The 17,172-nt window shown below is 44.5% G+C and overlaps 1 protein-coding gene across 2 annotated transcripts in view; it reads right to left on the bottom strand.

Moving 5' to 3' along the window:
• The window catches only part of nrp2a (neuropilin 2a), a 59,532-nt gene that overhangs the window by 36,428 nt on the left and 5,932 nt on the right, over positions 1–17,172 (bottom strand). For both annotated transcript variants that reach the window (XM_078243444.1, XM_078243443.1), the window contains exons 2-3: positions 13,606–13,780; positions 4,089–4,270 (exon numbers count right to left, since the gene is read on the bottom strand). In XM_078243444.1, the coding sequence (XP_078099570.1) occupies positions 4,089–4,270; positions 13,606–13,780 (357 nt within the window). The remainder of the gene's footprint in view (positions 1–4,088; positions 4,271–13,605; positions 13,781–17,172) is intronic.

Below are 17,172 nucleotides of genomic sequence, written 5' to 3'. Positions count from 1 at the left end.
TCTCCTGAGGCATCGAAGGAAGAGTGTGTGCATGCGTGCGTGAATTTGTGGCGAAAGGGGCATGCTACACAAAGGGGTTGGGGTGGAAAAACAACAATAACAACATTGCAAACAAGAAGACTCAAGAAAAGAGAAACAAGGGTCTTGGCGTGCCATGGCCCAACACTTTTATGGACCCAGAGAGACATCAGTCTGAAGCAGCTTTATATAGAAAGGAATGCTCCTTCTAAGTCACGTATCACACTGATGCCTCTATTGTGGAACGGAATGCCATTCTCAAGTTTCTTTTTAAATATTGAGCATGAAAAAAAAGCCTCCTGCTGTTTGTGATCAAAGTGTTTCTGCAGCTCTCGATTTCCTTATTCATGCCATTTGCAGATCATGTCTTATTATTTCATTTTGCGACACGTTCTCTTCGTCACTGATCAGTTTTAAACACTCTTTGCGCTTATCCAATTTATTTATTCATGAATTTAATTTACCATTGCTAGTTAATTACTTGAGGGTAATTCCAGCGTTGGGATGAATCGGGTGTTTCAGGAATAAAACACCACATGGCAATTAGCCATATATATAGTAACAGCCATCACTGACGCAAGGGTTGCCATCCAATAAATGCAATAGCATCAGAAATACACACAGGGCCAATGTTGTGACTGTCACTTGGTCGGGGGTCCTGCCTTCAGGCGGCGCTCCCGCCGTGACCCCACAGATGCCACGGCAGTGGTCACGGAGGGGACCCAACACCCTGGGGTGCTCCCTGTCTTAACTCGGGATTGGCTGCGACGTTATCTGCCCACGCCGTGCTAGTGGTGGGCTTTGGGGAACTGGGAAAAAAGGGGCTTTACTGGCAAGTCTTCCCCCTGTAGCCGTGGTAACAGCGTCAGCAGCACATGACTGCGTGTATGTGAAAGTGTATGAGGGATGGATGGGGGCGTGGGGGGCTGGGGTGGTAGTCGGGGATGAATAAAGGGTTAAGCACGCATGAGTAGGAGAAAAGTAGGGCATAACAATAATGGGGAGGAGCAGAGTCGTGCACTTTCACTGTACAGCAGGATTAAGGCATACGTGTACTGTATGTGTGTGTGTGAGTGTGTATGGGGGGGGGGGCTGGGTGGGTGGATGTTGTTTTGGGGCAAACGCTCACCCTGGGGAGGTGTACTGAAGGGGTGGAGGGGTATCAGGATGGATGTAGAGTCAAAGGTCGACTCCTGCTCCTCCTTGCTGGAAATAATTAGATTTCACTGTACTGTACCCCATTACACACACACACACACACACACACACAATTTAAATACTCCTCTTAATTTCTTGTTTTTCGAACAAGATACACTTTGAGACCTAGACATGAATTAAATGAATGGCGGCCCACTGTGGAACACGTGCTGCAAAGACAATCAGCTGGTAACTCACTGGAACATAAATCTTTTAGCTGCCTCAAGGCCACCTGACCATTTCACCTCTCCTACCCCACACACACACACACACACACACACACACACACACACACACACACACACACACACACAGATTGCTTGTCCAATAAAAAAACTAGAGTTGTTACAGTCACCGCTTATGTAACAGGGTTGAATGAACAAAACAAAAACAAGCTGCAGTATCATTAGAACAGGCCAAGATATTCCTCTCGCTTGCTCTCTCTCTCTTACACACACACACACACCACACACACACACACATACACACAGCCAAAACCAGACATACACTGTCTGGCTTCTAGACACAGCGTGGGGGGGTCAGCCTGGACTGTAAGCTGTACTGTCTGTTTAATATTGGAAGGAAGCTGAACACACACACACACAGACACACACACACAGATTTCTATCTCTGCTGGGACGCACCCTTTAAAAACACATACGCACCCATAAACACGGACCCACTCGTACACAAACCCACTGTACTCACACTTTTACAGCTCACTTTAAACATAGCAAAATACAGTTGCATCAAAACATACTTCAGTAAAATAATATTACTGTCTTTCAAAGCTATACAGAAATTACAGGTACACAGAAATGCAACTCAACTCCATTAACGAGGGTAAAAGTAATGGCGTTGCAATTACTTCCACTCTGGTAAATAAACACATCTCAGTCTGAATCTCTGCGTTCTTGTCAGAAGTTGTAAACTGTGTTTAGTGGAAACCCGTGGCCCAGGCCTGCCACGGGAAGACAAACAGCTATGATGAGAGAGTGTGCAGGCGCTGGAAACGCCGTAATTAACACATGGCCTCAATCACGCATCCTGAATACATTTTCACTCACTCCTGCTTTGTCGCTCTATCTCCCTTCACCCCAATCATTTTCCCACCGTGTGTCTCTGTCTGTCACACACACACACACACACACACACACACACACACACACACACACACACACACACACACACACACACACACACACACACACACACACACACACACACACACACACAGAGATCTATCATTCTGCCTCCACATACATACAGACACACTAGAATCTCACACAACAAGCTGAGTGGAACCACCCACACATGCAGCAAAAAGGCACCTACATGTGCTCACACAATCTCTTATGCACCCTGAATTTATACTGGGATCTTGTTAAAGCCATGGCAACCGCATCCACCATCCACCAGTCTTCAATCCATCTGTGTATATGTGTGTGTGTGTGTGTGTGTGTGTGTGTGTGTAAGACAGATGCAATCTAAACTATTACATTGTCGGGGTTCGAGCTGGTGGCCTTGGTAACGGAGCTGAACACCAAATCTGGGTCACATTCGTTTGACACAAAACCAGAGATATTTTTCAAAGGTAGGAGGTGATAACTCAATGCTCTCTCTGTGGGAAGAATGCTAATTTTTTTGTGCTCCATAAACCTCAACTTTTACTTTTCTTTAATGGCTTTTAATGTAAATGCTCCTCTTAATTTCTTGTTTTTCAATCAAGATACACTTTGAGACCTAAACATGAATTAAATGAATGGCGGCCCACTGTGGAACACATGCTGCATAACAATCAGCTGGTAACTCACTGGAACATAAATCTTCTAGCTGCCTCAAGGCCACCTGACCATTTCACCTCTCCTAACACACACACACACACACACACACACACACACACACACACACACACACACACACACACACACACACACACACACACACACACACGCCTCACCACCACCGCCAAAACAAATACACTTCCTGCTACAATCTCACCTGCAATATGTGCACTTCACCTCGTGCACTTCGACGACCTCGAGAAAATTCCATTTCGGCACACACTCATCCCCATCAATCTCCTCGCCCCCGCCTCTACCCATAAACCTTTAACCTTAAGTCCAACTCCAAGTTGCCTTGGAGCTCTCTCCATCACCTCACCACCCCCTCCCACACCAAGCCCCCCCCCCCAACGCATCTCCCCAGAGGAAGTGGATCCTGCACCAATTAAGCAAGCATTCCTCGCATGCTTTCAAGCGGCTTGAAAAGTACTTTTTTTCTCTCTCTCTTTAACTGTTTAAAGATGGTTTATATGCACGGCTGCCTATGCTGATGTAAATTGTTGTAAGAGTGTTGGGGTGAATGATCACAGGTTTTGGGCCATTAGCATGGGGGGCAAAGACAAAATCATTAACTTAAGTATTAATGTACAGCGGAGACTTATGTGTGGAAAAGTTGGAACTTATGTTTCCCACAAGGTCTTTGAATAGATTGAGATAAATGATATGCAATGAGCAGTGGACCCATACAGTGGTACCAGACAGAGTGGCTGGAGCACATTTAGTGAGATTCCGTCTGTATCATAAGAATAAGCAATGTGAATGAACCAATCAGCTGCTATCCTTTGTATTCAGCGTAAAACTGATAAAGATTATAATAAACCAAAGTGTAAGATGATCAGAACAGTCGAGAAATGCTCTGCTCTACACTCTGCTTTATGCTGAATATCTAACATTCATTTATTCATATCTAGCTAGCTATCATCTTTAACTTTAAATCTTATTTTTTGCCAACTACAAACTTTGATGAACTAATCACACACACAAGTCTTATTTTAAACTTCCAATCATGTTTCAGGTCCAGTCCCTCACCTGTTTTGAAGATCTCGTAGCGCAGAGAGAAGCCCGCCCCCTGGTGGGCGTAGTCTGAGACAAATCGGATCTGCAGGGAGGGTCCAGATGAGATGATCGGCGCTGGGGCGATGTTGCTGCAGTGTCGACCCAGAACATCAGCATTTTCCGAAGTCCCATCGCGGATCTCAATGAAGTCATACCTGATGAAATTACAAAAGGAAGAGATGATTTATTGTTGCTTTAAAATGTTTTCCCACAGAAAACAATCTTAACATTTAGTTTGCACTAAGCTTAATGCAGTAGGAAGGAAATAAGAGAGGTAAGGAGATCAAAGGAGAGCGGCGGAGGGAAGATAAACATAGCTAGATAGTTATGGGGTTATGCAACAAGCTAAGCTAATAAAAACCAGACAGGTGTGGACCTATTTACCACCAGAGTTCAGCCTCAGGACAGAATACACAGTGTTCAAGCAAAGCATTTAGGAACACAACATTAAGACAAAAGAAAATATATCTGCCACAGAATTGGCTCTAAGTCACAGCTTCTCCACCTTCCTTGTGCTCTTTCCCCTCAGCTGCATTCAATAAATGTAGCTCTTAAAACCCTTTGTTGCTCGTGACAACACACTCAGATCCCTTTTACATCAGCTTGGGGCGAGCACGCCCCCAAAATATTGAACCTTGGATCACAGGAAAGAAGATCTGTGTTACCCACAGAAGAGAACTTGAGCAAATGGCTGCAATCTGAGGGTAAAGATGCAGGCAACTAGACAGCTGGAGACAGAGGAGCTCATGAAAAAATAAAGAGGCGAGGGCTTGGAGAGAGGAAAGGTGAGGACATTAGCAGCCTGGGAGTGAGTTGGGAAATTAGGATAAATAAATGTGAAGACGCATCGCTTTTTAGCTTCTACATGCTTGAGCTCTCAGCTCATTATAACCTTTGACCAGCCAACTGACCCTGAACGATAAAGGCAAATTCTTAACTGTCAGCTCATATGTGTGTGTGTGTGTGTGTGTGTGTGTGTGTGTGTGTGTTTATGAGTGTGTGTGAGAGAAACAAAGAATGAGCTAGAAGGAGAGCCCACCTGGCTGATCCTGAATTAGCACATAATCCTGTGTGTCATTCCTCTAACATTATTAGAAACATGCAGCAGAACAGCTAGACAGGCAGAATATGCGTAACATGACCTTGTTGCCAGGTCAAATATAGGTTTATATGTCCATATAAAGTACAGAATAAGATGGAAACGAGAGACTAAGTGGGAATAAACACCCCAGTGAAGCCCAGCATGGGTCGGGAACTGCGTTTGGCGACGTAGTCCTTAACGGTTAAGCAGATCACCAACCAAGCTAGCCTAGAAGCGCTGAGGGAGCTTAGTATAGTTTCTTCACAGGAAGAAAGCGAGAACGATTTGTAAGGAGCTGGTCGACTGTGATTATATGAGGGGGCGTGGCCCTAGCACAGTTCGACCTGTCTGTCACGGACAGATGTGGTGTCATTGGAGCTTCCATAGTTGGTCACGCCGAGGTGATTCCACCATAGCGAAACACCGAACGAAGTTAGAAAAATAACTGTCATTTACTATAAAACACAGCCCTTCTGTGCATTGGCTCCAATAACTGATACCACAGCTTTGTTGATATGATTAAGAAAGAACTGGTCCATGCCTGTGAGCTGACAGAGAACCACCACTTTTTAAGGTAATAATTTGAGGTTGTGACAATACTGGAAGGTGTGGAAAATTCCATAATTTCTGTTTGTTACCATCTCATTCTGTAAGTACTGTTTTATGTAAGTTACACTGAATTTTACTTAAGTAATGATCTTCCTAAACTGTGAATCATACTTAAAGCGATCCTCATTTTTCTACCTCTTTTGTAAGTATGTGTTTGGGTTGCTGCTATATATGTGTGTATCTAAACATGCATGTTATTGTATTTCAAGTTGCGCAACTGTGAAACACTTCCTTGTAATTTCGTTCTCCATAATATTAATCCCTGTTGCCTCTCTCTCTACAGTGCTACCAAGTATCTCTTCACCCATATTGTGATTCCCGGCGTAACTAACTGCATCGCCACAGGAGCCCTGCAGCTACACAGAGGACGCCCTCCCCTCATACACACACGCACACACACACACACACACACACACACACACACACACACACACACACACACACGCAAACACACTCATCTCAATTAGTTGATATGACGGAGCCGTCAAAAAGACAACAGGGCCGCTGTTGTCTCGCTAATTACTGTGATGGTTTCTTTGATGCTGAAAAAGCACAGACATCTCTGGGTTTTTTTAGCCACTTTTTAAACATGGCATCTAATATTGTAAACAGGATTTTTTTTCTCACTACTTCCTCAAACTGAAAAGTATTCAGTAAAGCTGAGAGGTACCAATCAGCACCCGACTGTGTTCCTTTATGAGATCTAAGCACTAAGACTGCTTTTGTACTGCGCCTTAGAATAAAACGTGGATTAAGTAGAGTCAGTAAGCCTCTTTTTTGGCTATCTCCTTCCTGCAGTGTTTTGATTCCTTTGCAGAGCATTCAAGCTAAGACTGCTGATGGAGGGATAATCCCAGCTGCATTAATCTGGGTCAGAGTGGCACATGTACAGGTGAGGATCAGAGTGTGAAAATGCTGCAATGAGCCTGTAATGTCACTGTCAGCACCATGCAAGCAGCTGACGGATGTGTGGTAAGTGGTCAGTTTTATTAAACTAAACAAAGTATGAAATGATCAGAAAATGAGAATGCACAACAGCCAAGTGAAATTTTAACAAAGCCATTTTGGAAACTTCTGATTTGGCATTAGGAAGATATTTAGGGAAACACCAACGTTAGGTCTTTTTAGTAGTAATGGGTGTGATGAGGGTGTTATCAGGGATGGAGGGTCTGATGAAAGGTGGTATCAAGTTCCAGCGGTTTTGACTAAAAGTTAGGATATATCTACATCTGTTGCAGCAATGCTGGCTGTTCTGTCTCTCTCGTGGCCCTTAACTGGAGTGCTTTTTCACCAATTCACATTATATCTGTGCACAAGCATGGAAGAACATTTGTGAATTATTCAAAGACAGATGTCATTCCTCTCTAAAGCAATCCCTATATGTTGACTCTGCCGTGATGTTAATAAACTTTCAGTGCAGTTAAAGTATGTGATGGTTGAAGCAAATCTGCACAAAAGTAGGCCTGAAGAGAACTTGCGCTAGTGAGTACAGAAGCTGTTGTCCAATTCTTTTATACATGTCTTGGTTGTAATCCTGCATTACAGAGGCGATCGAGAAGGCTTTAGCTGCAAGCTCCCACGGTGAGTCTGTAAGAGCCACATCTATCCCTAAGTACGCCTGCTTAGGGCTGTTACTGACACATGCTTTGGGAAAACACACACTCAAACATATGCCAACAAACACGCACATACACATGCAGACAGACAGACAGACATGTACACATAAGCACACGCTGATATACACAAACACAGACGTGCACGTACACACTCGCCGTATCGCCAATGCCAAGGATAAAAAGCCTGCGAAAGAGCTGAGAGCCTAATTAGGTTTTAATTGATTTTGGAGTGGGTCTCTATCCTTCTCTCTCTCTCTCTCTCTCTATCTCCGTCTCCCGCTCTCTCCTGTCGTGGATTAGCGTCAGCGAGTGAGTGTTCCTCAGATGTGATTATTGACCTGTTCGCTCAGCCTCTCCCTAGGCTCTGATGAATACATGCATGAGGGCCTGACGTGTGAGAGCCCACTGTCTGTCTCTCTCAAACACACACTTGAACGCATTCCACGACACATTAAATTATTCGCACATGCGCACACGCAGACCCGTGAAAGACATACACACACACACACGCACGCACGCAAACACACACACACACACACACACACACACACACACACACACAAAGCCCCCCTCATCCAGATTCCATTAGTTTGTCGTTTTTTCAGCCAAACCCCGCCCCATGTCTGACACCATCCATTCCCCATTCCCAGCTTTCTGTCTGTCTGGGTCTGCATGACCGGCCCTGTGTTGAGGGAGCCATTACTGGGTACCCATAGAGAATAGCTGGAGCAGAGGGAGAGGGGTAAAGGAAAGTAAAAACCCTTAAGGGCCAGTAATTCTGCACCAGTCCAGACATGTCTTCTCTTCCTCTGCTCTCATATATCACTCTGCCCCTCCGCCAAAACAACTAATTGCCTTTTACACCTTTGCTGTTTGTCAAGGACTAGGCACATCCCCTGTAGGCATTGGCACCTCACCACTGAGAAACATAACTGCAGTATGTATACACTGTGTGTATGTATATTTATAGGTCTCTCAACTAGCCTTTTGTGGCCTTGAGGGCTCCAGTACTCTCTTTGCTATAAAAATCTTACTCCAGGAATCAGATATTTGTTATCTTTATCAGCAAATGAGTGATCTTCTAACTACCTGTCTGCCAAAGAACTAGCGTGGGAGCTTGTGTTTAATTTAGTTTCATCTAAATGCCTACATAAATGCATTCATTGGGAGCGTCGAAATTACACAAAAGATTAACACATAATTTGCTGTGGGCGCGTCATGGTCGTCTGATTCAGTTTGTTTATGCCTATAAAAGAGCAACAGCTGTTCCCGAACATCAGCAAACCAAACTTGGCTGTGCTCAGACACTTGAGGCCTCCAAGTTGAAATGATTTTTTTTCTCTCTGCTCCATTGTGTGTGTCCCCCCCCCCCACGTTTCCTTAGAAACCCACAACACCCTGATCCGGTAAACGACGACGTCTGTTGCGATTTTCTTTTTCCTCTCACTGATGAACAGAAGCAGAAATTAAGTAAGACGGAGGGTGTACAGTTGACACACACCCAGATACACAAGCATCTACACACACACACACACACACACACACACACACACACACACACACACACAACCACCCACTCCTCCCGCCCTCGATGGGGACTCTAATAAACCATAAGTGCCTCTAAAATATTAACTAGATGCTGCGAGCAAAATCCCTGCAGATCCACAGGGCCTGCCATCTTCAATCTAGCCCCAAAAACAAATAGCACTCCTCTTTCTCATCTCCTCATGCCTCACCTCCCTCTTCTGCTGTCCATCACAGATTCATACTTACACATGACTGAGGCCAAACCGCTGACCACAGGCAGTCTGGGCTCGGCCCCAGACCTTCTAGTGCGGCATCGATCTGAAACATCAGACTATAACTGCTGTCTGAGCTGAAGCTGCGACCCTGCTAGATGCATTTTAATCAGCCTCTTTCAACATGTATTTGCGACAGAGATTTTTCTCACTGCGTTACAATTCATCCAGACACAATTTAGATCCTCCAGTCCACTTTGCTTACATGTTTTCTTTACACGAGGCTAGAAAGCTTATATATCTGAATGTCCCTGTGGCAGGAAAGAGCAATTGAATAAAGAAAGCATTTGAAGTGGTTGATAAGACTGGTTTCTACATTTATTCATACCTCCTTCTTATTATATCATCATTATAGCACTGACAACTGTTATATTCATGACCGCTGGACGCTGATGACCATGATCTTGTCCTAAACGCCGGCCAAGTGCCAGATATTGACGGATCAGAACCTGAACAACTCCCTTTAGTGATGACCTCTGGCAACTCATCTGTCTCTCCTTTCATCCTTAACCATCACTCTCCTCCTACTCTTCATCTCCTTCTCTTGCTGCCTCCGGCCATTACTGATCATTTATCGATTTCCCATTACAAGCGGAATACAGACATCGATTTCACACCTTACTGCGACCCCTCTGGGTATTAGTAAGAGGGTGATATCATGCATGCACACACACACAGACACACACACACACACACACACACACACACACACACACGCACGCAAGCAAACTTCTCACTGTGAACAGGCATGTCACAGGCCAAAGGGACTTACAGCTTTGTGTTTGAAGTTATAGACTTATATCATCAAATCTCCCCACCTCAGCCTCCAGTCAATAACACATAACCAAATAAAAGTGAGAAAATAAAAACCACAAAGGTGGAAAAAATGGATCTTCCGGAATGACTGAACGAATAAGTTTTACAGCGTGTGTTTGTGCGCACATCTGTATGTGATTCTTTCGATGTTTAATTCAAGTGTGTAAAAATAAAGAACAAAAGGGAGTAATCAAGAAAGGGAGGGAGGAAGATGACGCGAACAAGAAAGAGAGAAATAGAAAAAGGGAGCGCTCGCGCTCTCTCTCTCTCTCTCTCTCTCTCTCTCTCTCTCTCTCTCTCTCTCTCTCTCTCTCTCATGGCAGATTGCATTAGAGATATGAGCCTGATATTTCATCTAGCCTTTATTACATTTAGTTCGCATCAATCGGCTGGCAACCTGGAGGTAAGAGCTATTTGGCACACGGCCGGACTCCCCCTGAAATGAAATCCTGAATTAAAGTGCCACCTCAGACACGGAGCGCCTGCATAAGGCTGCGGATTCGATTGCTGCAGTAGAGCCGCAGTTTGGCTACGTTACATCGTCCGAGTACTCACTGTTTGAACCCACTGAGGGAAAATCACCAGGGATATTAGCCAGAGTTCTGACCTCTTGGGCTGACCAAGCACTTTTCTGGGTTTTATAAAGGGCCTAAGGGGGGCTCTGCATCTTTCAGGTAACACACAGCTCATGGTATTCGCTGCTGCCATCTCTATAATCCCAGCTGTCAGACAGATTTTCAGCCTTGACCAAGATGGTGAGCTCTCCACCTCTGCAGCCCTCCAGCTCCCCTCGCCCTAACCTTGCGGAACACCGTGAAAACATGCAAAAATCTACTCTCTGCTTGCTTACACTGCCGTGCCTAATCATGCATGCCAAAGGGAAGCTGTCCGTAACAGTGCTACAGGGCCTGGATCAATCCGGGTAAAAAGCATAGCACAGGAAGGAGAGAGCAGGCATATCGAGCCATACTTTGGCTTTTTCCACTTATTTCTGCTGCTGTTTCTGCGCCCCAATGGGAAATGCATCCTCCATGAAACACAGAAGGGCAAACGCATTAGTGTTAGAGGTTATGCATAAATAAATGTTGGCGTGATCCCCTTGTTCTCTAATGGGCCTTTAGAATGGGGGTTATATCAAGGAGGCTAGATGGGTGGATGGAGGGATGGAAGCGGAGTGGCTAGTCTTACAAACTAATACTCACTTACATGCTTGCAGAGTTACTCACACGTATAAGCCTTTTTTCCACCCACGCTCGTTTTCCTTTTTCGCACACACACACACCCACCCACCCGTGGGAGTGTGTGTTAGAGGGCAGGTCAAGGCCTCAGTCCCTCCAGGCGAGTGAAAAAAAAAAAAAAAAAAAAAAAAAACATCCCAATAAAACCCTCTGTTGAGAAGAGAAACGATGAGGCATTTCAGTTTTCCCTTCCTCCTCCCTCGGCCTCCTACTGCCCTGTGCGCCTTGGGCTGTGAGAAACTGCTTGACACACTGCTCATCAACAGCTGAGCCATTCCTCTCTACCACTCCAGCGGGGAAGTCCAGTGTGCTACTGTGTTGACACAGTGACACTGGTGTAAAAGCGTTATTTATTACTCAGAAACATATTGCAAGGGAGATAATTATTCAACATTTTTGCCTTTGACAAAAGCGACAGAAACCTGGAGACACAAAGCCGACACATCAAAATAACATTTCCCAGATCGCTGCAATGTGACACAAAAAGCTGCCATTGATGTCGTCATGAAAGTTAAATTTTCCTGGCCAGACACAGCTCTTTGTCAGTGAACAATGGAAAAAATACCCATCTAGAATTATTAATTCTTTAATTTACAAAGAGAAGGGAGAGCTGGAGAAATTAAATGGTCACAATTGCAGAGACTACTGCTAATTCGTGTCTGTGTTCACTTGAAACAGACAATGGAAAAGTCTCAAAGTGGGTGAATTGTGTAACAGTCTCCCTGACTCAGTTGTATAAAAATGGACTAAACAGTAGAGACCATGACTACTTCTTCCTTGTTCCTCTGAGGTCAAAGACAATAGAAGACCTTATGATTTGGATTATTCATGTCTCTGAGAAAGGAAACTGACCAACGCAGTCATATATCCAGAAAAACAGCTGGGCTTCATTCTCTTCTCCTTCTCTTCCCTGTTAATTATCTCTCTGCCTTCCCTCCCACAAACTTCAACTACATCATGATTCTTTTCTTTTATCCTGTCCGGTCAGTCTTTGCATACTATTGGCGTTTTTCCATTACATGGTACCTGCTCGACTCGCCTCGACTCTACTCGCCTTTTTTGGTTTTCCATTACGAAAAAAGGTACCTGGTACTTTTTTTAGTACCACCTCAGTCGAGGTTCCAAGCGAGCTGAGGCAATACCAAAAGGTGACATGAAAGCGACAGACAGTGAACAAACCCACCATTTTTAAATAGTTTAGCCAGCAGTTTTTTTTTGCTGCCTCCAGCTTCATTTGAAACAAAATGTGTCTTCTGGCTGTGGCAACAACAATACACCTTCGACGTTCTATGCGGCGCTATGACGACCAGCCACGCTGAGGCGGTACTCAAATCTGCAATGGAAAACGGACGCACAATGCGTCGAGTCGAGCTGAGGCGAGTAGAGTCGAGGCCAGTCGAGCAGGTACCATGTAATGGAAAAATGCGATATCTGCCCTTAAACTCAGACAGGAAAGTCCTGATAAAGTCAGATTGTTAAACAAAGACACAAAAGTAATTCTCAAAATGAGTCTAAACTTTTTGATTATGGTGTAAAAAGCATGTATTGTCCTTCAGCATAAAAAAAATAAAAAAAAATAAAAATGGTTGCAAGCAGAATAAAACAAAAATACTTCTTGGCAAATATGTTGTCCTACATCATCAGTTTAACCAATGGAAGAAAGACAATGACTAATTAATGAGACATTTGAAACATTCTTTCCATTCAGTCGTTTTCTGCTCTTTGAACTGTTGAGGTTACATGCAGTTGACGTGCCCTTGAGCAAGGAATTCCAGCAAGTAAATGCTCTGGAGAAGCTTTAAACAAAAGGGCAGTACTAAAAAGACTATGGTTGCACTGGGCAGCATCCAAGACATAATGTGTGTAATGGTGTGAATGCGAAAAAGGACGATGCTGAAAAGAGCTCATGTGCTCGCCGTTCTCTCCATAAATAATTATTTCACGAAAAGTAAACCGCAGTCCACTTAATGGCTTTGCAGAAAGCTTGTATCTACAATTAAAATTTCCTTTGCAATTGACCTGTTGAGGTCGAAATGTGGAAAATGTTTCAACAACTTGGGATCAAGCCAAACCGCCAGCAGTGAATTATAATAGTATGTAAAATCCTGTGTGCTTCAACAGGAAATTACTTATTTGAGATGCAATTGCCTTCGCAGCATACTAATGAACTGTCAACACAAATCGTCATTCAGCCAGAATAATAATACACCATGAAGTCTTATTGGTCAAAGCAATTTTACCCTGAAAGAAGAGTGGTTTCAGACATCCCTAAGACATGACTACATCTCTGCCCTCTCTACCATTCTCCTATTTGCAACCTGCTCGTCTTACTTGCAGTCCAGCCTCTCAATCTCAAAGTGTGGGTTAAAGTTGAGGACGATGCGCGAGGCCTCCGGCGCCGTGATGATCCAGTGACAGTTCTGATGAGGCGGGTACTCCAGAGGATAACCAGGGGAGGTGATGTAACCCGCCTCGCTGGCATCCAAGACGCCTCCGCACTCTGGCACTGTGAGAGAGACAGAAGGGTGGGGTCCGGAGAGAGAACAGTTATTGATTGTAAAACAGACAAAATACACAAACAATTCAGTAAATTGAGTACATTTTTATTTTAAACCTACAATTCATACATCTGTCATTTGCATGGCAGGCTGTAAACTATATAAAATCCCCAGTAAATGGCACACTCCCTATAACAGTGACTCAGAGGACACTCCTTCATTTACCTTGTTTCTCGGTATGAAGATGTGATGAGCAACAAATGAACAGTAAAACAAAGAAAGCAATTTAGGCCGTCAGTTAGGAGGAAATTGGAAAACCTTCTCCATTGTGGATTCTCAATGCGAGCGGGATCACATGGGATCACAAGCTATTAAAACAATAAAAGATCATCAATGCTGCATTTTGGTAAGCACACACACACACACACACACACACACACACAGAGAAACACACAGAGCCTTTTTCACCCTCTTCCACACCCAGCCTCTTATCTCTCTAGTTCCCCGTCGGGAGCGTTCTCCAAGTGTAATTGTTGCTCCGGCAAGCCAATCTGCAAACATTAGGACACATTCCCTGATCCTATCACACTCTCCGAGGAACAATAGCCTGCCAATGGCATCGCTCGGCAGGCTTCAACAGGAAGTGACACACAGACGGCCTGTCTAGCGGGGTTCTAGGAGTCACCCCGAATCTGTAATGAAAAGCCCCACGCAGCAACAAAGACCCCATTCTCTGCGAACACCCTGACAGCTCAGGCAGCTCTCACGCTTTGCGTTATCTCCCATAAACACGCTAAATACATAAACTCACATGCACATACAAAAGAAACATGTATTTGGGCATTTTGCGCACGCACACACACACACACACACACACACACACACACACACACACACACACACACACACACAGGTTATTGTATTGTATTGCATTGCAATAGATTTGCAGGCATTATTATTCTTTATGGCAAAAGAGCAACGTGTTCTCCATGACAACAGCGGGGGGTGGTTTAGCTCTACCTCTGTACAGCATATGTGTGTTTGTGCGTGTGGTTGCTGATGCACCAGGGGGATCTCTAAATGTAATGAACTTTGTGATATTGAACTCAAAGGGATAAATGTTTTCTTAATATTGTAGCTGGCGTATGTCGGCAAAATAAGGAAAACAATATACAGAGGCAGGGAAACTGCTACATCAGGCAACAAACTAAAGCTTATGGTATACTGCCATTAACAATGCACTGCCAAATGGTGGGCTTAACCACTCAGCTGCTGAGATGCATCTATTCTTGACATAAATGGGTTGATATTCTTGCCTGTTTCTTTCAAATTTCTGTGAAAGCATCAATAAAGGAAGCAGAAAGAAAGGGGGAAAAAAAACTGCACCAAAGGCTTGAAGTGTAATAGACCCTTCAAGTGTTGACATTTCCACTGCCTATTGTGCTTAAAAGGCACACTTAAGATTCTTTGACATTTGATGCTGCGATGGCTTCCTTACTTTGTTGCTGGAGAGGAGCAATGCCCACGCTCACACACCAGGCGCAACACAGCTGCCGGTGATTTCATGTGAGTGCGCGACTCCAGCCGCCCACATGCATACACACAGATACATACAAGCTTGTTACACAAATGTACAACATACACACATACACACACACACACACACACACACAAGTTGAGCTACATGTGCACATATGAAGGCATGTACAGGGATGTGTGCATAAACACACACCAATGCATTTATACACACACACGCACAGCCGCTGCTCCATGTTCAAACGGCCACCCACGCACGCACACATCCAAATACGTACAGAGGGCCTGTCAATCACGATGGCCGACAGAGGTGGGAAAAATAGCTAGGAGAAATTTTTCAAAAAAGATAGCAGGGATGGCAAAGAATAACAGAGACAGACAGAAAGCCACACAGACACACACACACACACACACACACACACACACACACACACACACACACACACACACACACACACATCTCTTTATCTGCTGTGGCTGTGCAGACAGTCATTGTTGGGAAGCCTATGGAGGGAACGACGTGCAGGATGCTATCAGTGTGCAGAGCCTCGGTAGATTAAGCCGTTTGGGGAGAATCCTGCAGCCTCGACACTTTTTCCCTGAGCTGTCCATTCAGTAGCCTCCAAGAAGGATGAAGAGGAGGGGTGGAGGCGAGAGGGGAGAAGTAAAGGGAAGGGAAGGGGGGCAAAGGATTACAGCAGGGAGGAGAGGATGAAAGGGAAAGGAAGTGGAGAGGAGGATTGAAAAGGAGGAGAGACGGTGAGGCGATGGATAAAAGATAGATTGGGGAAGAAGGACAAAGATTGATCGGAACAGGGAGGAGGGTGAAGGCAGGGGATGGGGTTGATGTACGATGGGCGGGCACGAGGACCTAGGAGGAAGAGAGAGGACGAGTGACAGGCGGAGAGAGAGAGAGGGAGGGAGGCAACAAAAGGTGATGAGGAAGGAGAATTACATAGGGTGAGAAAGAGAGAAAGAAGGATGATGTGAGTGAGAGAAGAGATGGAGCGAAGGGACTGTGTGTGTGTGTGTGTGTGTGTGTGTGTGTGTGTGTGTGTCGAGCAGAGACAAGCCTCATTAAGACATGCCTGCTATCCAGCGGCTCCCTGTAGACACTGACCCCACTGGGAAAACTCTGTCACTCAGCTCACACACACACACACACACACACACACACACACACACACACACACACACACACACACGCACTAGCACTCGCAGCATGTGTGTGTGTTTGAGTGAGTGTGTTAGAGCGAGTGTGTGTGGGTTGGTGGGTGTTTGCTGAAGCTCAGAAAAAATAAAAAATAAATGACGGGAATGTAGCAGAAATATACGTCTGTACTAAATGAACCGTTCTGAGAAGATTTAGAGATGTGTGTATTTCTTCTTTATAGCTTGAATGTCTGTGGCAATTCATTAGTACAAAATAAGCATATAGGACATTTGTGTGTGTTTCACTTTTAAGCATAATGTTTCAGTGAGAACAGAACTTGTGGTGTTGGATGAGTAACACAGGGGAAGCACTCAGGAGCTGCCAGCGAGCTTCATGAATTACACTGTCTCTTCTACTAAAGGAGCCAATCTGTCCACACACACACACACACACACACACAATGTGTGAAAACAATGTTACCACTGTGTGTGTGTGTGTGTGTGTGTGTGTGTGTGTAAACTGTATATAACAGCAAGAGTGTATTTGCAAAAGTGTGTTTTAGAAGTATTGTGTAAATGAAACTGAAATGCAGCAAAAATACTATATGTGTGTGTGCCTCATTTGTTTTCAGCATAGACTGTCAATGAAATAAATGTTAAGTAAAATCGGTGTGTGTGTGTGTGTGTGTGTGTGTGTGTGTGTGTGTGTGTG

This window comes from Sander vitreus, chromosome 24 (genome assembly GCF_031162955.1).
Source record: "Sander vitreus isolate 19-12246 chromosome 24, sanVit1, whole genome shotgun sequence".
NCBI classification, from domain to species: domain Eukaryota; kingdom Metazoa; phylum Chordata; class Actinopteri; order Perciformes; family Percidae; genus Sander; species Sander vitreus.
Note: the sequence above shows the minus strand (reverse complement) of the source record. Positions and strands in the feature narration are given on the sequence as shown.